The sequence below is a fragment of the Nomascus leucogenys genome, chromosome 1a (assembly GCF_006542625.1).
Source record: "Nomascus leucogenys isolate Asia chromosome 1a, Asia_NLE_v1, whole genome shotgun sequence".
Lineage (NCBI taxonomy): Eukaryota > Metazoa > Chordata > Mammalia > Primates > Hylobatidae > Nomascus > Nomascus leucogenys.
This window is the reverse complement of record NC_044381.1, coordinates 48,796,784-48,824,245: the sequence shown is the minus strand read 5'-3', so window position 1 is coordinate 48,824,245 and position 27,462 is coordinate 48,796,784. Positions and strand designations below refer to the sequence as shown.

General features: G+C 41.4%; 1 protein-coding gene across 14 annotated transcripts in view; it reads left to right on the top strand.

Moving 5' to 3' along the window:
- Nucleotides 1-27,462, top strand: part of NTRK2 (neurotrophic receptor tyrosine kinase 2) — a 361,214-nt gene that overhangs the window by 139,632 nt on the left and 194,120 nt on the right. For 5 of the 14 annotated variants that reach the window (XM_012500754.2, XM_030809425.1, XM_030809438.1 and 2 more), the window contains one exon: nucleotides 5,466-10,605. The exons of the other annotated variants lie outside the window; for them this stretch is intronic. In XM_012500754.2, coding sequence (XP_012356208.1) covers nucleotides 5,466-5,503 — 38 coding nt within the window. In that variant the 3' untranslated portion in view covers nucleotides 5,504-10,605. Of the gene's footprint in view, nucleotides 1-5,465; nucleotides 10,606-27,462 lie in introns of those variants that run through there. 14 annotated transcript variants of the gene reach the window in all.

Here is a 27,462-nt window from a genome sequence, read left to right as displayed (position 1 = left end):
TCGGACACTTGTCACCAGGGTCTGCTGATTAGAGCACATCCCCCTTAGAACTGTTGAGTTTTAACTGTGCAATAACTTTGGCTTTCTTTCCAAATTCCAGCTTTGCCAAGTGTGCTTTCTGCTTTCATTTTCAGCTCATAATGAAACTTCATTTTGCAACATCAAACCAGAGCTTTTCCTTTAAAAGCCTTCCTGACCATCTCAGTAATTTTAGTTTTTCACCTCCAGCTAATAAATGGACCACGTTTTTTCCCTTTGTCCCGCATACACTACTGTAATTTTGATCAAATTGAGAATTAGAATAAACCAAGTCTAGCACCTTTTCCCCAGGAGCTTAAAATGCTCCAGGAAGTACTCACTGTGTGTCCACGTGTCTAACTCTGTAGCCTTCACTGCACTTCTGAGAAAAATGTCATTTCGTACTGGAAGCTTTGTAGTGCCTGGACTCACCCAGTTGCCAATGAGAAGCAGTAGATCCTGCATTGTGTTGCATCCTTCCTTCTCCTTCAATTCAGTTGGGTTGTTGAGTACACTGAAGTTTGCTATGGTTTGAATGTTTGTCCCCTCTGAAACTCATGTTGAAACTTAACCCCCAATGTGGCAGTATAGAGAGTTGAGGCCTTTAAGAAATAATTGGGTCATGAGGCCTCTGCCCTCATGAATAGATGGGTAAATTCATGGATCAGTGGATTAATGGATTGTCACAGGAGTGGGACTGGTGACTTTATACAAAGAATAAGAGATAGCTGTACTAGCACACTCAGCCTCCTGGGCATGTCATGCCCTGTACTGCCTCTGAACTCTGCAAAGAGTTCCCACCAGCAAGAAGGCCCTCACAAGATACAGCCCCTCGACCTTGGACTTGTCAGCCTCCATAACTGTAAGAAATAAATTCCTTTTCTTTATAAATTACCCAGTTTCAGATATTCTGTTATAAGCAACAGAAAACAGACTAAGACAAATAAAACTCAACATTTAGACCTTACTATTGTGAAACCAAAAATGCCTTCAGCTCTTGGTATTTGTGAGAGGCCATGTTGAGCATAGAAAATTTATAGAGGTGCTCCCTCTGTCCTCCTGTGGGATGAAGTCTGAGATGGAGGGAAATCAAAACAAAATAAACACAAGTTTTAAAAGGTGCAAAAAACGTCCATGAGTGGAAGTGAATGCTGCAGAAGTTTAGAGGAGGGTGAAGTAGGTACTTGCAGGAGAAGGCTTTTGCACTGGATCTTGAAGAATAGTCTGAGCATCTCAAAGGAGAGCTCATTTGGCGGGAGGAGATCCAGGAGAAGGGATAGTATGTGGACAAAGTACATCCTTGGGAAGCAAAAGGGGTGTTTTAGGGATGTTTAAGCAACTTCTGGATTGAGCACAGAGAAGAAAGGACCAGGACCAGGACCAGGACCAGGACCTAAATTTATATATGGGGCGATTTCTGCTACAGGTGCAGATGATACCTTTGCCAAAGAGGGACTGACAATTCCGAGGCTCTGAGTTTAGATTTCAGCTCTCTCATTCATTCTTGGGTGACCTTGGACAATTCGTATTCACCATGTGAGTTGAGCGAGTTATCTATAAAATAGAAAAAGCGACAACAGCAAGGGATAGTTGGTGCAGCAACCAACAGATATGAAGTGCTCCACAAATATCAAATTAGGACAATAGGTGTTTAAGCCCAGATGCTGAAGCAAAGCACAACTGTACCTTGCTCACATCTCACTTTGTGATGGAAAGCTTTTTGAACCCACTGTATTCTAGACACACGATGTTATGAGAACACAGGAGTTTATTATTTCATTTTACCTAGTAAACGTTTTCCAGAAGACTTAAAAGGCATTTGTTTTGCTTTCCAATGAAGGTGAGCTGCTACCCTGGTGCCCCATCCACCAGATCATCTCCAATGGCACCATGCCACGCAGATGCTCAAGTTGGCAGTTTTCTGCTTGAACTCTCCCAATGACAAATGTGATAAGATTTGCTTTTTTAGATAGCAGCTGCATCTTTCTTCCGTTCCCTTCACTTCCTTTGGGCTCAGCAGTTTTCCTTTTTGCTCCAGATAAATTGCTGTTAATTTAAATGTACTGCAGATCCTTGCCATTTTATGGCTGATTGCTTCTGAGTAATAGGAGGAAAATGTGTGCATGTTTGAATGTAAATAAATTTAAATGGGTTGTGAGCCAATGATAAAAAAGCAGAGCACTTCGATGACCTTCAGCTCCCTTCCCTTCCCAGTCTTTCCCTTTGGAAAGGTCAATGAATAGATCCTAAATCAGCAAATAGCAGAGGTTGAGTTTCAGGCCACATCCGGTTTCTTCCTTCTCTGCTTTCAACTTTACATCCCATTTCTCAGATAGCACCTGCTTTATCCTTGTCCCTAATAGTTCAGCTAGTGCGTGCAATGGTGGCAAAGTTTCTCTAAAGTTGTTTTTGATAAAGGAGCTGGTCTCACGGTAACTACCATGCACCATCGGAATGCTACAAATGCTTCAGAATGTCACATTGTCAAAATATCTATATTTCAGGCTCATAAGCTAGACAGCTCGTTTGGCTGCTAAACCCACAAGATGTTCAGCCATTTGTTGTGGTCTAAAAACTTTCCCCCTCACTAGGAGAAAATAATCTTCTATTGTTTTATATCATTTTGTGGTCCTTTGAGTTTTTTATAATGCAAGAGGGCAAAAGTTATGAGCTCCTGGTAGGTAAATTGTGGCCTGGATTGAATTTTGCTATCAATCTCTCTTGAAATCAAATTAATTTTTCAATATGTAGTGGAATATCTTTAGTCTGTCCACAGTATGGGAAGATCAAGGGTATGAAAGAGTAGGGTGACTTGCCTTCTTTGAGGTGAAGGGTGGTGGAAGTGGTAGTTTGAATGCATATTGCTTACAATTGCAACAGGCTGGCTTTTTCCTCAGGAGAAAACTGCTGTATGTGTTTTTATGGCGGCTTCACTTGTTTTTATTGCATGGGCGTGTGGAGCTGAGATCTACTTCTTTGGGAAGGATGGATCACAAAAGGCAAGCCCAAGAAGGTTGCAGAGGGACACTTGACATCAATTGAAATAGGGGCCAGGGCAATTGCATCCTGAGTGGATGGCAATGGTCCAGTAGAACCGTCATCTGGCAAAGTTAGCTGTGTTTCCAACTGTAATAATTAGTGAGCCTGGAGGGGCTTGTGGCAGGAAAATAGCAGATAGAAACAAAGAAAGAGAAGCCTGGTTAAGTTCCTGCTGTAAACATGCTGGGATTAGTAAACTCTTGGAGTTCCTGTGCCATAAACCCATTGGAAATAAGCCTTTATACCAGCAGTTTAATCGTTGTGTTATTGAGTCAACAAATCTTTTTATTCTGGGGTCATGCTGTCTCTATCACTAAGTTTCTCCTGTTTTTATTGACAAAGTTGACATCCTTATATTAATACTCATATTGTTTCAGTGGGAAAGAATTTGAGCTCCACCCTCTTAAAAGCTAAGAAGTTTGATTTGTTAATTTGGCATGCTCATTTTACGTGCCAAAGTGCACTGCTAAACTAGCTCAGCTTCTGTTTGCCTGGAGGCAAAACTTTTAGAAGGAGATTGGAGACAGATATGAAGGAGAATTAATCAGCGCTACTGAGTACTTCCTAAATTCTCAGGGCTTTTGTGGGTGATTAAATCCATAAATGATGTTTGGCATCTGTACTGAGTTCTTTTGGAAGGGCAGGAGGGAGACATGCCATGGAAATTAAGCTCCAGAGACTCTTTTAGCATTGTTGTAAATGATGACACAGATTGGTGGTGGTAGTTACAGTTCTGGAGGCAGATGACACCAGCACTTGGCAGACCAGACACCAGGTGGAGGAAGATGGAGAGTCTGCATGGTTGGGCTTAGAGGCGCCTTCCAAAGTTGAACTTGAAAATGTCTTGGAGATTTCTATTACCACGTGGTCTATTTTGCCACTTATGGATCTAATAAAGATCCATGCTAATTAAACACAGAATTATGTATACTAGAACCTTCACTGATCCACTGGGTTTCCATGGGCAAGTTCAGTGAAAGCTCACTGTCTTCTTCTTGCAGAACTTACCTCATAGGGTTATTGTGAAAATAAAAAAGAATAGTTTGGGCGCAATGCTAAGAAGAGAACCTGGCGCAAAGTAGATTCACTGTCATTTATTGAGCGAATTATTTACTCATCTTTCTCCTTCTGTGGGGCAATGAAGTATTTGAGGTCAAGGAACTGTGTTTTCTTTATTTTTGTAACATTTATCACAGTGTCTACTGTTTGGCTGGTGCTTAATAAATGTTTGTAGGATTACTTAATGTTAAATATTACACATCATATTATTTATATATTATTATATATAATATATACATATACTATATGTCTTATAGATATAATATATACATATACAATGTACTGCATGTTGTATGCTATATATTATATGTTATATAATACATATTACATCTCCACATGTGTCACGTATTTGCTATAATACTTAAAGTTAAGCAACTAATTAATTATTTTATATTAGGATTCTTAGAATAGTCGGGCATGGTGGCTCACACCTGTAATCCCAGCACTTTGGGAGGCGGAGGTGGGTGGATTGCTTGAGGTCCGGAGTTTGAGACCAGCCTGGGCAACATGGTGAAACCCTGAGGCTACTAAAAATACAAAAATTAGCCACGCATGGTGGCACATGCCTATAATCCCAGCTACTTGGGAGGCTGAGGCAAGAGAATTGCTTGAACCTGGGAGGCAGAGTTTGCAGTGAGCCGAGATCTCGCCGCTGCAGTCTGGCCTGGGCAACAGAGCAATACTCTGTCTGGAAAAAAAAAAAAAAAAAAAAAAAGAAAAGAAAAGAATCTAACTATCTGTATTGTCTAGTATTTCACCAGTTAAAGTTAGCCAGTTCTCTGGGTCAGTTGCTGAGTAACTAATCAGTTCTTTTAGAAACAATTTGCTAAAATTAGTTGGGGAAAGAAAATCAGGATTTGGGTAGATAGGTATTGTTGAAACTAATTCAACCCCATAAAGACAAATATTAGGTTGGTGCAAAAGTTATCATGGTTTTTGCCATTGAAAGTAATGCCATTACTTTTGCATGAACCTATTTATAAAAATTCTTCAAGGGTCATTTGTATTGTACACAGATGTTTCCTCCTTAAAGTATGCTGCTAACAGCTGATACAGTTGTGGGTGGAGCTGTATGCAGAAATCCTTCGCATTTCTTTTTCTTGTTTCATGTACCATGTAAAATCGGTTTTAAGTTTAAAACTAAGTTGCTCAATAATGAGATGCTCATTTTTCCCCAACTTCTGTTCTGTTATTATATATTGCTCTATGATTTAAAGCATATTCCATGTTGTGTCTCATTTTTTTATGTTTATTTATTATGTTCATTTGAAAGTTATTGTACTTGTATGTTAATTTTCATTGATTTTTCTTTTGAGCATGACTTATGTTTTATTTTGTGTTTCTTTTAGGTTTTGTTTTGTTTCATAAGATCCCACTGGATGGGTAGCTGAAATAAAGGAAAAGACAGAGAAAGGGGCTGTGGTGCTTGTTGGTTGATGCTGCCCTGTAAGCTGGACTCTTGGGACTGCTGTTGGCTTATCCCGGGAAGTGCTGCTTACCTGGGGTTTTCTGGTAGATGTGGGCGGCGTTTGGAGGGTGTACTATATGAAGCCTGCATATACTGTGAGCTGTGATTGGGGAACACCAATGCAGAGGCAACTCTCAGGCAGCTAAGCAGCACCTCAAGAAAACATGTTAAATTAATGCTTCTCTTCTTACAGTAGTTCAAATACAAAACTGAAATGAAATCCCACTGGATTGTACTTCTCTTCTGAAAAGTGTGCTTTTTGACCCTACTGGACATTTATTGACTTAATTGCTTCTGTTTATTAAAATTGACCTGCAAAGTTAAAAAAAATTTAAAGTTGGGAACAGGTATAAGTGCACACCGAATAGTCTAATCTACATGTAACACATATTTTAGTATGATTTTCTATACTCTAATCAGCACTGAATTCAGAGGGTTTGACTTTTTCATCTATAACACAGTGACTAAAAGAGTTAAGGGTATATATACCATCACTTTGGGACTTGGTAGTATTATTAAAAGGTTATTTCCTTCACTGTCAATAAAAGTCCAAATGTTTAGCTTAGGTCCGACAGTCAAACGATGTTAAGGATTGTCTTAAAGTTCCTTAGCCAGCAAAACAAAACAAAACAAACAAATGAAAAACATTTAAAAAGAAGCAGCAGAAAAAAACAAGAACAAGCAGCAACAGCTATTTTGTTGGGGCGATAGATTTAGGTTAGGCATAGTCAATTTCAGAATAACTAAGAGTGGAATATATGCATATGGTGAAATTATAACCTTGCCCTTTTTTATTTGCCCTCTGTGATCCACCTGCTTTTTAGAAGTCTGCTGAGTGAGAAGGCCACAGTATCTCATGCTGTTTGCATTACAGAACTGCAGCTTTTCTACTCTGAAAAGGCCCGGGAGCAGAATGGCTGGCCTGCTGTGAGCAGGAGAGGAGATTCTAAGAAGGATAGTCCCCCCTACAACATACTGTCATACTGCTGGGTTTTCATGGGTAGGAAAGCTTGTCCTGACCCCAGCAGCAAAGAGGTGGCAGGTCGCTAATGAATATATGCTTTGTAATGTCCTTCTTCATTGCTGAGAGGGCAGCCTTAGAGCTATGGATTTCTACATCCCCCCTAAGTCTGACCCGTGGACACCTGTTTCATTCACTTTAGCATCACAGTGACCTTCGTATGCTCTGTTCAGTCCGTGTCAGGCAGTATCCTTGTCCTGAAGAGAGGTTTGGCTGTCCCCACCCCACCCCACCCCACCCTGCTCCTTTTTTGTCAGGAGGACTTCAGAGCCAGGCCTGCAGCATTTTGTTTGAAAACACAATCAGCTCTGACTGTTAGACATGCACACAGACGCCATAGCTGGATTGGAAACATTGATGTTTTAAAAATTTATTTTTTTTTTGAAATAGTTGCACAAATGCTGCAATTTAGCTTTAAGGTTCTATGGATTTTTAACTAGTCCAACACAGTCAGAAACATTGTTTTGAATCCTCTGTAAACCAAGGCATTAATCTTAATAAACCAGGATCCATTTAGGTACCACTTGATATAAAAAGGATACCCATAATGAATATTTTATATTGTATCCTTTACATTAGCCACTAAATACGTTATTCTCTTGATGAAGACCTTTCACAGAATCCTATGGATTACAGCATTTCACTTGGCTACTTCATACCCATGCCTTAAAGAGGGGCAGTTTCTCAAAAGCAGAAACATGCCGCCAGTTCTCGAGTTTTCCTCCTAACTCCATTTGAGTGTAAGGGCAGCTGGCCCTCAATGTGGGGAGGTCCGAATATTTTCTGAATTCCCATTTTCTTGTTCATGGCTAAATGACAGTTTCTGTCATTACTTAGATTCCGATCTTTCCCAAAGGTGTTGATTTACAAAGAGGCCAGCTAATAGCAGAAATCGTGACCCTGAAAGAGAGATGAAATTCAAGCTGTGAGCCAGGCAGGAGCTCAGTATGGCAAAGGTTCTTGAGAATCAGCCATTTGGTACAAAAATGATTTTTAAAGCTTTTATGTTATACCATGGAACCATAGAAAGGCTATGGATTGTTTAAGAACTATTTTAAAGTGTCCCAGACCCAAAAAGGAAAAAAAAAAAATTTGTACCCAACAGCTAGAAGGATTGCAAGGTAGATTTTTGTTTTAAAATGGAGAGAAGTGGACAGATAAGGCAATTTAATATATCAAAGATCAGTTGACATCTCCTAGGGAACGATGAAAACAGCAGGCTATTAGAAAATTATTTCATATAGTTCTCGTGTTCTTTTCTTTTTTTTAATCCCTGAAGGGACGATCAGTAACATAGCTTCTCTTTTCTGTACTCTAGACCACCCCTTTTCATCATTTTGCTTTTTATGTCTCCCATAAGAAATGTGCTTTTAAGAGCTTCCTAATGCCATGTGTTGCATTATTGCAGCATTAGAAAAGGAGAGGTAGCATTTTTGCTGAAATCGGGCCTGTCACTCTCCAATAAAGGTTCTGTTACTTCATTGCCAGGCAGGTCTCCTAAATGAACAGAATGATCTGTGTGAGCTGATGCCTGCCCTTCCAGAGGGGCCACTGTCCCCAGCCTCAGCCAACTGTGCCCCACAGGAATGGAAGCCCAGGTTTCCAAATCTTGTGATTCTTTAGGAGAAACATGAAACCTGGATTTTGTGTGAAATGTCCCGATTGTTAAAAAGTTGGCTCAGTTATTTTTAAAACATTTTGTAAGCCAACAAAAGTCTGTGTGCTGCCAGTTTGTTACTTTTGTCTTAAAACATGATCATTGTTCTCTCACGGTATCCTTCTGTCTTTCCGTTGCAAATTCCCTTTTCTTTCTTCCTGACATTGCCATTGAGGGCTTTGTTACCACAAGCTAAGAAACTGAGTTTAACAACCCAGTTATCTGTAACATGTCAATTACCTTTGCTCCTCTCCTTTGATTCCCACCATGCTGTGACCCTCGGCTGTCTCCCCTTGCTGGGAATTCTGCACCAATGTCTCCCCTCAACCCATTCCTGGTTGGTCCTACTCCCGTGTAGCCAGAGACATCCTAGCAAATCCTTCCTCCTGTTATATCTGACACTAATTTCTTTTCAACAGTGCTCATGTCTCTTGGCCCAGTCAGGTGCTGCCAGGTTTAGATAGGAAAGTACATGTCCCATTTTCATGGGTGCCCTTAATGTGGTCCATGTCCTATATCTTATTATATTTACTCATGGCTCAATGGGGGCCTCCAGAGACCCTCTCAGGCTGCTGAGCTAGACTAAGGAACGCATCCACTGTCATCACATGAGACACTGACTCTGTGACTACAAAAGTACAGTCTGAGGCTAAGAAAGGTTCATCTCACAACAGGAAAAACAAATCTCAACACACATTAGAGAGAATTGATTCAGGGGTTTTCTCTCCCAGTCTCCCAGCAGGGACTGATTTCATTTCTGACCCACTAGGTTCTCTTTCCAGAAATAGGTAGCAAGGGCAAGAACTAAACAATCCCAGCCCCACCCAGCAACACAGAACACAGGAGTTTGCTTTTGGCTTCTCACTCTCCAAGTAATCCTGAATTAGGCCCAGAATGGCTGAGGCTTGGAGCATCTCCTCAGACAGAGCAGAGGCGACACCTATTCAGGGGTGTGTGGAGTAAATAGCTCGAAGAGCTCAAGACAGAAAACCAGTTTCACGCCAGGTGCGAGAGAGAGCATGATGGAGGGAAGCCCGCTTTCTCTCTCCTCTTCTATTCTCTTTATTCCTTTAGAGCACTTGACTTTTTTTTTCTCTCTCTCTAGTATTCTAAATTGACTCCATGACCAACTGAGAATTTATTTTTGTTTCCTTGGTTGTTTCACAGAATTAGAACACACACGACTTTTTATTCCTCCATTGCAAAATGGAATCAAGATACTACACAAGACTTGTGCTTTCTTCCTTTGCATGATTCACACCTCCACCTGTTTTGGTGCTAGCTGTCTAGAACTTCTCTCTTGGTTTGAATCTGATTCCTTCACACTACACTAGAAGTTCATTTCATCTTGTTTTGTCTAGACTCCAGATACAGAGAGACAGCTGGACTGAGGACAAGCAATTCCATATAGCATAGGGTTCTCAGGGTTGATGCATCCAGCCACATGGGCAGGGCCAGTCACATCTAGTCTATGTCCCCAGAGCCTCTGGAGTTGCGCAGCTTAGCTGACTTGACTCCAAGGAAATTAGTACAGAAGTAACCACTCTATTAAGTGTGTTCTGCTATGTTCACATGCCTGTAGTACCTGCAAACCATACCAGGTTCATCTAAAGACATAAGGGAAGATTAAGTACTCTCTTGGACAGACCATGAATTGAATTTGCTGCCGGGTGCTGCCAGATTTAATTCGGTTGACAGAACTCCCAGCTCAGGAAAGTTCCATGACGATGGCTGTCGCAGAAGGAAATTTCCCACTAAAGTCAGTCCATTTTCAAGTTTTGGTCTTCAGAGACAAAAGAACGTCCCAGCCACCTGATTTTGATGGTGAGGTAACTCTAAGTTGAATTCAGGCTAGTGTTGCCGTATAGCTTTGGCATGTTCATGAGTGAGCACCCAGAATGTGTTGAACCAACCCCCACCCCTAACTACTGACTATGACTGCAGTGGGTTTTTATGGGAAAAAAAATGTGTGAAAAGCAAAAAGAAAGGAACAGAGATTTTTTATCACCTTTATTGTAAGACAGTCCATTTATGAATTGAGTATAAACACATACAAAATAACAAGAGATTCCTAAGAAACGCAAATCCTTGAGTTTCACGCACTTCATGTTCAACCATTTGCTGTAATCTAGAGGCAGCCTGTGAATCATTCTCATGCCCTGTTTTTCTTTTTTCCTATAATGTTCCGGGTTTAAAAGCCATTTTTTCCACATTTTCTGTAAATAATGGATAATCATTTTTAAAAAATTTATTTTTAGTGCTGTTTTAACAATGTGGATAGATCATAAATGTACTTGCTGAATTCAATCATTTTTAACAAGCCAATAAAGTTTGATAATTCATCTCCATGTGTCTTGCATTCTCTGTAGATCTTGTGTACTTCCTCACACTTCCTCAAGTGTGTGCTGTCACCCGAGTGCCCTTGGTTGTGTTCAGAACTGAAGACTTTAGAAGAAATAGTGTGAGAAATGTCACTGAGAGTTTTAGGGGAGTACCAGGCCCATTTCAGATTCTGTGATAAATTATCCCCCCAAAAACATCTTTTAAAATTCCTGTCAGTATGAATTGTCCATTCATTGTTTACTGATTCTTGCATCAGAAATATTTTATTTGGCTAAAAGGCAATCCTTTAAAAAAAAAACTTACGGGAATTTTTTTAAAAACCCTAAATTCTGTGGCAAAGCCCTTTGGTATTTTAAAAATTTGAAATGACCCAGGTCACAATAAGAGAGTATACTCAATGCTCTGTTTCTCTATTCTAAATGACTTTGTGGACATATAAACATAATGACTTGTACTTGAAAGCGAGAGAGAGGGGAACATGTTGGATGTAGAGGGAAGATACCATGAGACCATAACTGTTAGCATGATGCCCACACTTCATATCCCTTTTGTCTCTATCCTCAGGTCAGCTGCATGGTTCCTGCCCCATTTTTCCCATGAAAACAGGATGTAAAAGTGAGGTTTGTAGGACCTCAGGCTCCGATTCATTTGAGCCTGCCATTCCCTTCTGTTGACACCCAAGGGGTTTTGCTCTAAATCAGACTTAGGGATTGGAAAAACTAATCTAGTGTGACCTCATGCTTTATCAAGTCAAGTATACTGCCCCTCTTGTAAAAGCCCAGTGTTGGGCTGGGTGTAGCGGCTCACACCTATAATCCCAGTACTTTGGGAGGCTGAGGCAGGCGGATCATGAGGTCGAGAGTTCAAGACCAGCCTGGCCAACGTGGCGAAACCCTGTCTCTACTAAAAATACAAAAATTAGCTGGGCGTGGTGGCGGGCGCCTGTAATCCCACCTATTTGGGAGGCTGAGGCAGGAGAATCGTTTGAACCCGGGAGGTGGAGTTTGCAGTGAGCCAAGGTCGCGCCACTGCACTCCAGCCTGGGTGACACAGCAAGACTCCATCTCAAAAAAAGAAAAGAAAAGAAAAGAAAAAAGCTCAGAGTTCAGTGTTAGTGACTTGTGCTTTTTCCAAACTCCCTTCTCCATTTGTTGAACAGAGAACAGGTTGCATCTAACATCTGAAGGTCGTATGATAATTTGGAGTGGCAGGCATTTGTCACAGACTATGCAGGTTTGAATCCCAGCTATGCCCGCAAACAATATAATCTTGGGAAAGTTCTTTCACTGCTCCATGCTTCAATTTCTTCCTTTGCAGAATGAGATGATGGTAATAAGAATAGTACAATATTTACCTCACTGGGCTCTTATAAGAGTTAAATGAGATGGCTCAGGTAAAGCCCTTAGCACATTGCCTGGCAAGTGGGACACTCAGTATTGCTAATAACTAATACTTCAAAGGAGCTTTGGTTGGCGGGTCATTGGGTGTACCTCAGTAAATGTCCACGAATTACAAACCCACTTGCCAATCTTGGTCATATGCAGATTGTGTGGTTGCAAATAATGGAAACCAAATGAAAGGAAACTTCATTCACTGGGCCATCCTGGGTGTGGCCCAACCTGTGGGCCACTTTGGAATTGTTTGGAATTGTTTCAGGAGTTATTAGGATTTGCTCTTGAATTCTTCTCTCTATCCAAGCCAATTCTTACACACTGATTCTGCCTCAGGTTTGATTTTGATAAAATAAGAGGATCTGATTTATTTGGCCAATATCCTAATAGTTCCATGAGTTTGAATGATGTTCTGTCATTTGCAAATGCTTGGACAAATAGCTCTGAATGTCTTACACTGAATACAGCTGGCCTCACTAGTTCTCATTTTGTTAATTCAGATTTCTTTTTATCGTTTCAACAGGGACTGCATTAACTTTAATTTTTGAATTATCTATTTAAAAATCTTTGGCTAAGAATGTAAGTAACAACTTAGCCAAAAGATTGTTTCAAAGAAAAGACAGTTTCAAGTTCCCTCAAGACTTAGAAACAAGTATTCACAGGCAATGAGTTATGAATGACTAGATTATTCTTTTCCTTCCTGAAGTCGTTTCTGGTAATAGCTCTAGGAGGCCACACATGATTGGCCTAGCTGGAACGACTTCATGTTTCAGGTCATAAATGTCATGTTCTTAAAAATACTTCATAATTTGCACTTTTTTCTTATCATTAAATCATTTTAAATGAGTGGCGTTGATGTATTTCTAGCACTTAATTTAGGACAATTTTACTGTTGCTACCACCTTTCCTAACACATCCTTTAGTGAGCTCTACCACAGGACCTAAGAGATAACGATGGGTAACAGGTATTGACTTCAAACTTAAGTGCTTCATGATCTTCCCAACAACCTTATGAGGCCAAAGCTAATATTGCCTATATTTTAAAGATTAGGAAACTGAGGAATGGAGCCATGAGGGACTTGCCTCAGGTTACCTAACTAACAAGTTAACACTAGGATTTGAGTTCAAGCAGGCTGGCTGTAAAGCTGGTGCTCCGTATGTGAACTGGATTCTTGAACTGGGCTGGGGCTAGAGCGAGGCCAGCCAGGTGTCTAGGGCACAATTTGAAAGATGGTGGTAACTCTTAGGTTCATGCAAGTGCCCAGTGGCCACTCCTACTAGCACTGGCAGTTGTGTTATTGTTGTACCAAAGTAGAATTGTAAAGTTAACTGAAGTCACTGGAGAGGCACCCGTTGATCCTAGCAAGTCCTCAGGTATTTGTGCCATGAACAAACCCTTTGCAGATCTTGACTTGCAAGTATGTGGCACAGTAGTGAAACTGGCACATGCATTTTAAATTTTACCTTGTGAAAAAGAGAAGTTGCATCAAGTCTGTACTCAGCGCTAATTAGTTAACCCCAGAGCACGTTTGCTTTGTCCGTTATAACTGAAGATGGATTTGCTGTTTTTGATTGCCTTCAGGTGAATTTTCTCATCACTCTTGAACTTTAGTACTTCCCATTCTTTTGGAATGGTCCCTACTCTCTGGTGAGTGAACTTGAGGGAGACCTTGCGAGTGGAAAGGGCCTGGTGGGAAGGGGTGTGGAGGACACATCCTGCCATCTCCATGAACAGAATCCAGACGTCAGAACAAGGTGGTGAAAAATGCCTGCGCTGTTCCTTGCCTTTCGAACACCCAGAGGCAGAGCAGCGTCGGAGCAGCTTGGTCACTTCGATGTGCCTGTCCTCGAATGTCCCGTCTGGCAGCCAGTGATTGAGAGAGACTGCCAAGGGCACATGCTAATTTTCCAGTCATTTGGTCAAGCCCCATCTCACACGCTACAAGACCCTGGAGCCTGTGTTTACTGAGTTAAAATCTCTGCGTGACCATAAATTAATGAACAGTAAGTTCTCTCCCTCTGTCTCTTAAAAATTTTTATCCTGTTGCTAAGAAGGAAAGGAGAAACCTCTTTTGTGTTTATTAACCACGCATCCATCTCTTTTTAAAAATTATCATCATGCTGTAATCAGTCTTGCTGAATTATTATATAGAAACATAGGCCACGGCTGTTTGCTTTAAGGATTTTACTTCAGCCTCAAGTAATTCATGCAATTTCACCTCAAGCCCCTTGAGTCGGAGTAGGAAGTATAGAGTCGCCAGCACTGTTTTACCTTCTGTGGAGAGTTCTAGGTTTGTCACCTGAACTAGGACACAGCCTCTGAGGGTGCTTCCAGGCTTTTCAAAGACTGCTCTCAAGGCAGATTTTCCTCTTTGCTTTTACTCCAGGCTCCTGGGTCTTGGGAAGGTTGATTGATTACCTCTCCATCACCCTTCACTCAACGCTGTTGAATCGAATGCCACGTCTAATTACATGCAGGTCTCCTGCTGGCTTCTCAGGGCGTCTGACCCATGGGGTGCACTGGCAGGTCTCAGGTAGAGGAGGCATTCAGGGTATGTCTGCTGTGTTCCCCCTGTGGAGGCGCCAGCCTTAAACAGGCTCAGCCCTCCCTATCTGGAGTCCTGCAGAATGGTGCCTTCTCTGTGGCTCCAGCTCTCGCTGGGATCCAGCAAAGCTATTTTCCGTTCCTGATCCCTGGAGTTGGTAAGGGCTTCCCACTGTTGTCAGTCGCTGAGTGCCTATTTCCTGTTTGTTTCTTTACCCCGCCCACATCTCTCTGTGTGGCCCTACAATATATCTCTTCATTTGAACCATATGGGGTGAGTTATTTTTCCTTGACAAAACCGTGAGACATATGTTATATTCTTTAATATATGATCTCATTTTGTCTTCCATCAAATCTCTTCCAACTCCAGTAAATATTTATTAAGTGTCAATTATAGTTGACCCTTTAATAATGTGGGGGTTAAGGGCACCAATCCCCTGCACAGTTGAAAATATGAGTATAATTTTTGACTGACCCAAAACTTAACTACTAACAGCTTACTTTTTTTCCTTCTTTCTTTCTTTCTTTCTTTTTTTTTTTGACAGCATCTCGTTCTGTTGCCCAGGCTGGAGTGCAGTGGTGCAATTGATCTCTGCTCATTGCAACCTCTGCCTCCCAGGTTCAAGTGATTCTCCTGCCTCAGCCTCCCTAGTAGCTGGGACTACAGGTGTGCACCACCATGGCCAGCTAATTTTTGTATTTTTAAGAGAGATGGGGTATCACCATGTTGGCCAGGCTGATCTTGAACTCCCGACCTCAAGTGATTTGCCTGCCTCGGCCTCCCAAAGTGCTGGAATTACAGATGTGAGCCACCGTGCCCAGCCAATAGCTTACTTTTGACCAGAAGTCTTACTAATTCCATGAACAGTTGCTTAATACATAGACTAGTATCTACATATATTTTATGCATTCATGACATATTTAACTTTTTGTTAATTTTTTCAATATTTCTAGGTTACAAGTTTCATCTGTTAATTTTTTCAAATTGTTTCAGATCTCCTAAAAATTTCCAATATATTCATTGAAAAAAATTTATGTATCAGTGGACCTAAGCAGTTCCAACCTGCGTTGTTCAAGGATCAAGTGTATATGTTGGCCAGTGAGCTAGGCACTGGGAGTCCACAAACCAAGCGACTCTATCTTTGGCCTTATGGGCTATGGCCTAATGGTAATGTCTATGATATTGATACTATTACTGCCCATAATAAGAGAACAATGGCTTAGAAAGTTAAATGACTTGTCCAAGGGCACACACATCAGATTTGTCTGTCTATAAAATACCTGCTTCTGGCATTGTTTCTCTGAGGCCAATGATTTTTCTTTGTCTCTTGGGTGTCTCTAGGCTGCAAGTTCTGAGCTAGCCATAAGACCTCCACTCTTCATTTTGGTGGCTGTAATTCTTCTTGACTTGGTGTAAATGCATGAAGTATCCCTGCCCTTGTAAGCTGTTTTCTCTTTTTTTATTTCCCTTTTATCTTTTTTTAAAAAAAATCATTTTCTTCTCTTTTCTTTCAGTTCTCTTTTTACTCAAGGCAAACACCATAAATACGCTTTGTCTTTTCTTTAATTTTCACACTTTAAAATTTTCAAATTGGTTGGGCGGCATGTACTTAGCTAGTGTGTTTATGTGTGTGTGCAAGAGAGAGAGAGCAAGGAAAGGGCACAAGAATTTACACACACACACACAAACACACACACACACACACCCCTATGGAATAGGAATACCATGTATTTTCAGTTCTATTTGATTAAATGGGAATGTAATCCCAGTACATACACCATTTACCATTATCACCTCCTCAGTGCTTACTGTGCTATAACACTCCCAGCTCTTCTTAAAAAACTTTCCATGTTGTATTTTTTGCTCTTTGTTTTTACTTCCTTATAAATAGCAAGAAGTTTTGCTGAGAAGAAATGATTACAAATCCCAAAAGGTTGGTGTTCCGTTCTGAGCTCCAAGATGTAAGGATTGAGTGGATTTCAAACTTGGCAAAATTTCTGACTTGGCAAATGCTTCCATCCTTATTTATGACAGCTTGGAAACTTCCATTTTTCAGGGTTTATAAATGATGCTGCTGATTTCGTCTCCTTTTTTTATTTTGCTGTGAATTATAAAATAACCAGCCTGAAGGTTTCCTTATAATGTTAACCCTCTTAGCAGAGAGAGAGAGATAGAGAGAGAGAGAGAGAGAGAGAGAGAGAGAAGAGAGAATGTGTGTAAATTGTGTTCCTTCTTTTCTTGGTTATGAGGTGATTTTACATATTTCATAAGCCAATTTACTTCCCTTTTTCCACCTTTCAACAAAATGAAAATCTAGAAATGTTGAGGTTTGGGATACGGAGAGTGACAACCTGTGTTTGTCATTTTCACCACAAAGGACATCTTGGCCAGCAGTCCTCTAAGGGATGATACATTTCATCTCCAAATTGCAATTTAGCATTTGGAATTCTGGAGCAAGATAGGTAATGCATAAAGTACCAGAGAGTTTTTTTCTAGTGGTGTGAATAGGCTATTTCAGGGGTCTCCATGCCCATATTCTTAGAAAATTGTCCAAGTGGAGGAAAAACAAAGAAGTTGTCACCTTCTTTTCCCTTGACCCTCCTCCTTCCCCTGAAGCCTTCTTTTTCTTTTTGTCTTTCTCTTACTTCTATACTCAATTCCTCAAAGCCCACCCATCTTAGGTTTCCTTTGTAAGTGCTTTTTCCTTTCGATTCATGGGAATACAAAGAAATTGGGAGCCTTCATTTATTGGGTAGAGTAGACAGATTTTTGCCAAATGTGGACACTAGGAATTTTCCAGTGCAGAATGTGTCCTCTCAGAAGCAGACACCAAGATAGGATTAAAGCTGCAAAGATTTTTATCCCGAGAAACTCTTGGGTGAGAGAAACCGGGAAGGGAATCTGAGAGCAAGGATCTGTAAGAGCATCAGACTGCAATGCAAGCGGGACTGTGGGTGAATAAGAGAGGGATGGAGGCTTAGGTCAAGCACCCTCAACTGCCGTTCACTCTAGGGAGTTATTGGCGAGGCTGCTGAGGAGTATTTGAGCCAAATCAGCCATCAGAAGACTTCCTTGTCTCCCAGGAGGGTTCTGCCTTTATATTTCCACCACTCTCACTTATTGGCTCTGGAGCTTGGCCTCTGTGCAAATGAGGTGATAAATTCCAGAGTTCAGCATTTGGTACCCTTGGTCAACTATGTTCCCTGTCCTTGAAGGTCTACGAGGTGCATTCTCAACAGTAGATACTGTCTTATCTGAGCTCCACTTAACAGATATGCTCGTTAATTGCTGCTTGCCATCTCTCTGTAAAACACAATGACCAACCTGCACAGCACCCTGGACACTCCTGGCTGAACATCTGGGTGGAGTGCTTTCGGAAACTCCACTTCCTTAAATGACCTACTGTCAGTTTCATTGGTTAAAAAGGCTTCTACTACAATAATTATTATTTTTTAAAAGTACCCAGGCTGGGCAAGTCAACATTTTGAAATGTTTAAAATGTAATTTTTGAGCTGTAGCCATCCTTTTATTTATGGCAACATAAAACAACATCTGAAACTAAGACCTGTTTTTGTTTTTCTCACCTACATACTAAAACCACGAGTGATTTTTATTTCATTTCATTTTGTGTTCCCCGTCAAACAAATTTCCTATCATGACAGCTCTTTTTATTGATTCATATTTTTTCAGAAGAGTGTTTATGGAAGTGTACATCAATGCCTTGCCAGGCATGAGGACCAAGTCGGAGTGGTACAGAGCGATGCATCCTCTTACACGATTACTCACCCCTGGACTTCAGCAGCCCTTGCATTGAATTGTTTTCAAGGAAAATGAGTCCTTATTCAGATTCAACCAACTTTATTGAGTACTTTCTATGTGCTAGACCATAGGTTCCTGATTCAAATGACTACAGGTTGGGACAGTCCTGGGCGTGAGTAGCTGGGATGGAGGAGAATGCCCCATGCACAGGGTAGGGCTGCCCGTAGCCCAGCGCATGTTGGCATGCAGGAATGAAAGCCTAGTGTACCCAAATCTTCTGATTTTTTTAAGACAAGGGGAGATCCGGGTTTTTATGTGAAATTTTCCAGTTTTTAAATGTTGGCAAGACCCTTCACATTTTTTAAGGTCTCTATGAGCCAAACATAACAAGTGTTGATGCCAAAAGTTGCCGTTTGTGACTTTCCTGCTGGACATTCTGCTCGTAGCTTTCAGACGTGGTTCCTTTACAACAGCCCTAAGTAGATACTTGTCTTAAGTCAGGCTTCCTGGAAGCAGACGCTGAGATGAGGATTCATGTGCAAGTAATTTATTACGGGTGTGCCTTGGACAGGTACGGGGAAGCAGGACAGTGGGGGAGGAGCTAAGCAGGAGTATGATTTGAGCCAAAGCCTTGTGGCCAAAGGTGGTTTCAGCCATTTAAGTTCAGTCATTTAAGTTGCCCCTTAGAGTTGTCCCATCCTGAGCTTAGGGAACTGGGCTGTCACATGTGTGCACCTGTCAGTCATTAGCTGAGGGTTGCAACAGGCAAAAATGGGCTCCAACAGCTCAAGGAAAGTCCCCAAGAAAAGTGACACAGGTGCTGGCTGTTGGCACTGCAGGGCACACAATGGCAGTAACAGTGGTTCTGAGAGACCCCTCACGCCCCACCACCAGCGATCTGTGGCTCTCCCTAGTTGACAGGCTGAGCCGGAATTCAGAAACTGATCTTTTGACTCTGTGGCCAGTGCTTGTTGGCACCCTTTCCACCTGCTTCTTACTGAGATCAGCATGCAGAATTCAGATCATCTTAGACCCTGGCCAATTGGTATGTTGGCCCTGGGCTACTAGCTCTTTTCCTCTAGTAACGCATGGAGAGAGGGTGGCATGGCTATTCAGAGGAGGTGGGGCAGCCCAACAGGAGCAAGAAAGGGGCTCTGGAGCCCCCAACTCTGTAGGCAGCCCTAAATGGGCTCCCCAGAGAGGCTGAGGCAGCTCTCAGTTCTAAATTTTTCTTGCCAAGTTTGGCAATTTCTTACCTGAGATGCAGACAGTGTTTCTGGATGCTCTGTGTCCCGGTGAGCTCTGGGCCTATGAGACACACTTGTGCACTGCTGGAAAGGTGGACGTTTTGGGGAAATAGGCCAGCAGCTTCTACGTCTTGCATCACAGTGCCACGGTACGTAGGCTCTTTCCTTTGGAGAGCTTAAAGCTATTCATGGATTTAATTTGGAGATACACCCTCTAAAATCCAACCAATTTCCCTTGAAGGAAATCTATCAGATCTGAGGAGAGAAGACAGAAGCTACAGCACCATCTGCTAACCAAACACCTCTGGATTTTGTGGGCTCCAGAGGCAAAAAGATCAGTTTTTGTTTGTTTGTTTGTTTAACTGAGTTCATTACGTGTGCCCAGACACACCTGCCCCGTGCCTTCTGCTGTGGTGCACAATTTGCTCATCCTTCCAACTCCTGGATTACCCAGGACAGCTTTCCTCTCCCTTGGCTCTTGAATGTGGTTCCAAAATCAAGCCAAGTCTTCCTCACCCAAACCTTTCAAACCTGTCCATTTTGTGTACCCCCACCCTGTCTACCATGCTCCAGGCCCTCTGTAGTTGAGAGGGGCAAGCTGGTCTTCTCTCTGCCCTTCTTACCGTGCTTCCACCCCCTGAGTCCCACATTATCTTCCCAAGATGCAGGCTTGAGCCTTAGGCAACTTGCACAGCTGAGTAGATTAAGTCCAAGCTTCTCAAAAGAGCATTCCAAGTTCAGGACATTGCCGCTCCAGCCATGCTTCCCCACCCACCACCTCTGGTCCACTTCCTTAAGCTGCCTACTCCACTTGCTTTGACCCTCTTCCTCCCACCACCCTCAACTCATTGATTGGGTGACCTTGAACTTGGCACTTAACTCTCCAAGTCTTAGATTCGTCCTCATTAAAACAAGGGTGGGGTGACTAGGAGACTTAAGTGGAAAAAAAGTCTGGCAAGTCATTCAGACAGCATGGCATTCAGTAACAGTAGCAATGACCATAACAATGATTATCATGATTGTTACCTATCTTCCCACCCTCCTAGAAGCTGCCACAGAATTCTGCACACAGAATGGCACCTTCTTTCCTATACCCCCATATTAATAATTGTGCCATAGTGTTCATCTGGTGAGAGGAGGTTGGGTCTGCTGTTGCTACATTAAACTGGATTGCTCCAAAGCATTAGACCACATGCCACTCCTGTCAAAGGTGCTCCTGTGCTTTCAAAGAAACAAATGAAAAAGATGTGATTCTCAGTTGAGTTCGCTTTTGTTGAGATGTGTGAATGTTTCTGAGTAAAGCTATGTGGGGCCTCATAGCTGAAAGGCTCAATGAGAGATAGGGAGCTTCTGAGGCAGGGCAGATCAGTAAAGCTTTAGGATTCTGAATGAAACTAAATTCCACCCCCTGCCCCCAATGGACAGCAGAAGCAAAGATCTCTGGGGAACTTCTTCAGGATGGGAACCAGGGGCTGCCATAACAAGTTACCACAAACGTGATGGTTTACAACAGCAGAAATTTATTCTCATCATTGTGGAGTCCGGAAGTTTGAAAGTGAGGTGTTGACAGGGTTGGTTCCTTTTGGAGGACCTGAGGGTCTGTCTTAGTTTCCGGGGGCAATTCTCGGCATCCTTTGGCTTGTAGCTGTATCACTCCAGCCACTGCAGCTGCCTTCAGCTCACCTTCTTCTCCCTGAGTCTCTGTGTCCTCTCTTCCTCTTATAGAAATTGTCATTAGATTTAGAGCCTACCCTAAATCCACGATAATCCCATTTTAGTAATTTTTAATAACATTTGCAAAGACCCTTATTTCCAGGTAGGATCGCTGTCACAGGTTTCAGGGGTCAGGATTGGACATATCTTTTTTTACAGGCCACCATGTAACCCACTACCTGGAGAACAGAGTTGAACTGAGAGGTTGATAGCACAATGGAAGGTACAGGATGTAGATGCCAAGAAGATCTGAGTTCCAATCCCTGTTTGGCCCATGATGTGGACGTATCCCCTAACCTCACTAAATCTCAGTTTTTCCTTTTCTGTAAAAGAGGGATACTAATTTCCACCATATGGATTGTGAGACTAAGTTAACAATGCATGTATCTAGTACTTAGTAGATTCACAATATAGTTATTTTCTGTAGCTGTTACCACCACTCGTTCATCCATTTAATAAAAAGTTAAATCTCTGGACATCAAGGTGAAAGAGACATATTATATGGCTTTTAGTCATAAAAACACTTTGAAGGAGTTTTGTGTTTGTTGAATGAATAAACAGGTGTTCAGATCTGAAGCTCATCAGAAGTATTTGCTTTGTTCCAAGTGAAAGAAGGGGGTTAGGCAGGTCCTCTTATGCACTGTCCTGCCTGCAGGGTGAATGATGATGATGGTGATGCCAGACTTTAAAGGAAGCTCCTATCTTAGACTAGTCTTTATAATCCTTAAAGAATACCATTACATTATCATTCACTTCAGTGGTCCGCATAGGTGGTCATCAGAGTGAATTCTATGGGGAACTAATATCAAGAGGCAATGTGAGGTGTCTCAACTAAAGAAAAAACTTATAGCACAGAGCAAGGTGGGGCCAGGCAAGTAACAGTTAAAGGGAGGAGAAAGGGGCAGCCCCTTGGAGAGTGTGTGTCTTATTTAAACAGGGCAGCTGATACTCACTCATTCATTCAACCATGCATTTAACCCTTCTCCATGCCTTGGACTGTGCCAAGTGCTGGGGCCACAGGGTGAGAAAGGCAAAGTACTGTCTTCATGGAGCTTATGTTCTCTGAGCGCAACTCCAGCTCTGGGTGCCACGTGGGAATCTAGGGATTGTTGCTGCCAAATCATCTGCTTTTCAAAGAGAAGAAGCCAGAGGTTATGTGAAATCTCCTGATTTTTAAATGTTGGCAAACAATGTACATTTTTAAAGAACACTGTGCAGGCCAGACAAAACTTGTCTTTTGACTCAATTGGGCCTGGCCTGTAGGCTGCCAATCTGTAACCCTTGGGGTGGAATCTCATGACCTTTGCCTTAAGAAACATTTTTCAAATGTCTGATTTTACGCTAGTTCTCATTTTTCCTGACTTCATTGCAAGCTGCCAGCGCTTACTGCTTGTTGTCTATGTCCTCCTGGATTTAACGATTCCTAGGTGCTTCACCTCTGTGTTTTCAGCTGGGCTAACCTCAGTCTATCAGTTTCTCCCTTGCAAACCTAAGCCCCATATCTTTGATTACAGTTTTGTGTTCTCTCAAGCTTCTAGAAAGGCTCTGAGCATTGCCCTTTTTTCCCTCAACATTTCTTCTCTTGAGAGTCGGAATCTAGTCCAAACCCTTAATTAAACAGCTTATAGATTAGAGCTGCTTTTAAGCCTCCCTTTCGAACTTTGCCATTCCAATTTTCATAGCCATTGAGTTGCGTTGACTCCCAACCTTAGGTGTGATATTAATTTCTCTCAGAGGGACTTGGATTTAATAGACTTTTTAATTAACATTTTGCAGAATTGGAGCTGTCATTCTTTATGGCAGACTGATACAAATGTCTATAATTACATTTTTGGCATTACATCTGGGGAAAAGTCTAGAAATGTTTGTTTTAACCCCTTCCTAAAACATACTGATTTATGGGCAGGCCTCTTTATGCACACCTCTAACAGGCCCAGTTGCCATGACAACACAGAACATTTGTCAAAGAGCTATAACTTCATTATATGTTGAAGCTGAAAATTTATCTTTTAGAATTTATTTTTATGACAGGGAAATTTTGCATTTCCATAGATATGCTTCTTCTCCCTAATTCTGCTTGTCTTTGGGGAGATTCAGGATTCAGGTGAATATTTTCTAGAGAACAAGACAAACCTCCTACCTTTCATTCTCTCCCCCACCCCCAGATGAATTATTGTATTCATTCCAGAGAGAACTCAGATGGACTCATTAGTAAAACAACAACACAACAAAGGTAAAATTGTATGCCAAGTGTCTCTAACTAAATATGATTTTTGTTTCTTTTAAAAGATTAAAATTTTATTGGTTGATTATTTTTGGCAGTAAAGTTCAAAGAAAGGGAAGAAAGAAAGAAAATGTCTGTAAATCCTTCCTACAAGCTGGAGAAAGTGAAATATTTAGTTATTATATTTCCTTGTGTGATGTGTGATTCATGGATTGAAAAGTCAAAGCCGATTAAGGGGGCAGGCAAATATATAAATTAGTGCAGTAGGCTCCTGGGGACTGTGTCAAATGGAATGCTACACGCCTTCTCTGAAGATAGTAGCTTGTTAGTGTTTACTGACAAATGTGGACCCTTGTACAGGATTGTTTGTTTTGTTATTTTTTTTAAAGAAGCCAGAAATCTATGGTGTTTTTGTTTGTTTGTTTGTTTGTTTTGAGATGGGGTCTTACTCTTGTCACCCAGGCTGGAGTGCAGTGGCACGATCTCAGTTCACTGCAACATCCGCCTCCCAGGTTCAAACAATTCTCATGCCTCAGCCTCTCCGGTAGCTGGGATTACAGGCGGGTGCCACCACACCTGGCTAATTTTTGTATTTTTAGTAGAGATGGGGTTTCACTATGTTGGCCAGGCTGGTCTTGAACTCCTGACCTCAAGTGATCTGCCCGCCTCGGCCTCCCAAAGTGCTGGGATTACAGGCGCAAGCCACAGCGCCTGGCCCAGAGATCAATTTTCACATGAAATTTTCTAATCTTAAAATGTCTTCAGGTCATATGAATTTTTTGTTTGTTTGTTTTTTGTTTTTTGTTCTTTTTTAAGGAGGTAATAGTGAAACAAAGCACATCTGAGGACAGGTTTACTCCATGGACTCCTAGATGTGGTTTCTGCTCTAATGAATGCTACACAACAGCTTAGAATGGCTTTGTTTCTCTAAACGAAATGGCCAAATCAATCATTGTGCTCTCCAGGCCTTCTCAGGATCTGGTGTGTTGAGTGTTCTGTCTGTTGGCCTCTCAAGGGGCGATGTTCCGCCCGTTTGCGTGCTGGGCTGTTGTTGGACTCTGCACCACCCGGGAGAGGAGACAGTGAGAGAATCCCACCTGCTCCTCGCCGACATGCCAAGATGGATGGCGGGGGTCCATCAGATACCTTCTGGGATTGTTCAGGGATTTATGATGCTCACTTTTTGTTTTTGATGGATGGGGGTCATTTAATCCTCTCCACTAAACCCCATCTTTTTCTTTTGTATTGAGAACTCCTGGACTGCTGCTGCCTTTCCACAAGGGATAGCAAAGATTTTCTTTCCTTTTATTGCATTTGAGAGTGTTTTGTTTCTCATTCATCAGTGAGGGAAAAATACCAGTAATTCTTGGGAATAAACCATCAAAAACATCTGGGGCAAAGCTTCCCTGTGGGTATTACTGCGCCAGAGTAGGAGCGGTTTAGGGAACACCCCCTTCCCTCCAAATCATCCTATAGTGGACATCTATCACCTATCATCTCACTGGCTGAAAGTTAGATTTAAGACATGTTGGCATTCATGTAGAATTATGCTAAGTATGGAAGCCTCACAGTGGCTCTGGCAACGACAGCAGGTCAAGACATGCTTCATGCTTCTTCCCACCTTTCCCAGGCCCTCCCATGATGCCTTTCACACACCCTAGGCACAAGTCTGTCCTTGTTTACCCTCACGTTCTTGTATACAGTTTCCTGTACACAGAATGTTGTGCATCATCACATCTCATTTTAACCCAGGCAGGGCTTTATTCATCCTTTATGGGCATTTAAACATTAGCACCACTAGTTAGAAGTGTGATACAAACAGTCTCCCAGTAAGTAGCTGTGAGAAACTGGCATAGATTTGGATTCTTTATTATTTTCCTGTTTTCTTCTGTTTTAGAGCAGCGGAAGAGTGTGTGCAGGTGTGTGTGAGTGTGTGTGATTTCGGTTTGATTTTGCTTCTTTGAACTGTACTTAGCCTATAAGAGAGAAAGGAGATGTTACAGATTATTAAATGAAATATGCTCGTACCCTATGCCAGGTAGAGGCGCTTTAATTTCCAAAGCTTTTCTGAACTTTTTTTTAAAAAGTACTTTGAAATAACCATAGAATGGTAATGAACTAATTTTGATCCCATATTCTGTGTTTACTTCTTCCCTCAAGTGATTTTTAAAAATCGTACTGGCTTTGTATTTTTTAAACAGTATATAAATTACAAAGAAGTAAAGGTTTCCTATAATCCTGCCACCGAGAAATATTTCATTTATTTTTCGTAATGCTTTTCTGTGCCTATAATTGTTCTGTGCTTGAATAATAAGTATATAAATATTTTTATTTCCTATTACATGTACTGAACTGTATATTTACAAAGATTTCTTCATAGAGTTAACATTTGTCATAAATAAACTTTTCCATGGCTCCATAATATTCTGTCCTCTGCATAAACCATAATGTGTTTGATATTTTCCTAGTATTGGATGTTTAAGTAATTTCCAATTTCATTGTTAAAAGTAACACTGTAATGGGCATCTTTATGCATACATCTCTGTCCATATCTCTGGATTTTTTTCCTAGGATTGATTTACAGATATAACATTTCTAAATCATGAGGTTTTGACATTAAGACCCTTATAATGTATTGCCAATTTACTTTCCAGAAATATTGGCACAGTCACACCAGAAGAGTATACAAATGCCCATTTGTTAGCAACCTTGTTAACATTGTTTTGCTAATTTCTCCCCTAATCTTTGCTTTAGTGTTTATATGCTGTTTTTTATACAAGTCTAACCGAAGGGAGGGCGTCAGGGAAAGGGAGAGAGAGAGAGAGAGAGGATCACTGCCTAATAAGAAAAAAAATGTCTGGTTTTCTATGCCCATGGTACATTGGCAGTCAGTTACCCAGGAGAGGCACTTAGCATATACCAGGCAGTACTTTAAGTGTTTTCCATATGCCAACTCCTGTAATCCTCACAACATTCCTGTGAGGCAGATACCACCGTTATCCCCATCCAGAGAAAGAAAGTGAGGCCCAAGGAGGCTAAATGACTTACTTGAGGTTATGGAGCTAATAAATGTCACAGCAAGAATTCAAACAGGGCCTTTGGGATCCAGAGTCTGCATTCTTGTAACAGAACAGAAGAGACTTCAGGGCCTAGGCCGTGTGACGGATAATCAACAGAAGGGGTGGTCAGCACAGGTGATCACATGGTGTAAGTACACTTAGGAGATTCCCACAGTTCTCTTTTCCTAGTGACTAAAAGAGTAGGTTCTGATTCAAAGTAAGATAAACCTCTAAAAAAGGCAAGATATTTTAGCTCAGACAGAAAGATCTTTCACTGCCACTGAAATAAAATTTGTAAATTTTTCTTCATGATCATACCCAGTTAGCTCCAAAATAATTAAGAAATTGCATTTGTTTTATGCCTAAAAAACCATAGTTGTTTTCTAAATACGAAGAGGTGTTAGGGTTTTCTTTCCACCTTGACCTTCAGAACATGGAATTTGATGAAGCTTAATATTCTTGTATTCTGTTGTTACCCATTTCTATCCATATAACTGGAAGCCCAGTGGCTTTCTTAGATTCTTAATAAGTTACACGCTTGCGATGTTGAGTTAACAATCACAATTTAATTCAATACACAAGCAATTGGCACCCACATGGGGATGCTAGGCATTTTAAAGAGGTTCAGAGATATGAGACATACCTTCAAATGTTTACATCCACACAGGGAATTTTAAGTTCACAAGAAAAATATAACAAGGTAGAGCAAGATAAAGATATTAAAGAACCAAGTGCTACAGTGATCAGAGAAGCTATTTCTTGCTGCAGAGATCCAGGGAAAGATTCTTGGGAAGCTGACATTTCTGCTGGTCCTGAAAGGAGCAGTAAGAGGATAAAAGCAGAGACGGAGGTGAGGAGCAACCTGGTGGAAGTGTCAGGGCGAGGGAGGTGTAGAAGCAGCATGGGCCCAGCTGTAAT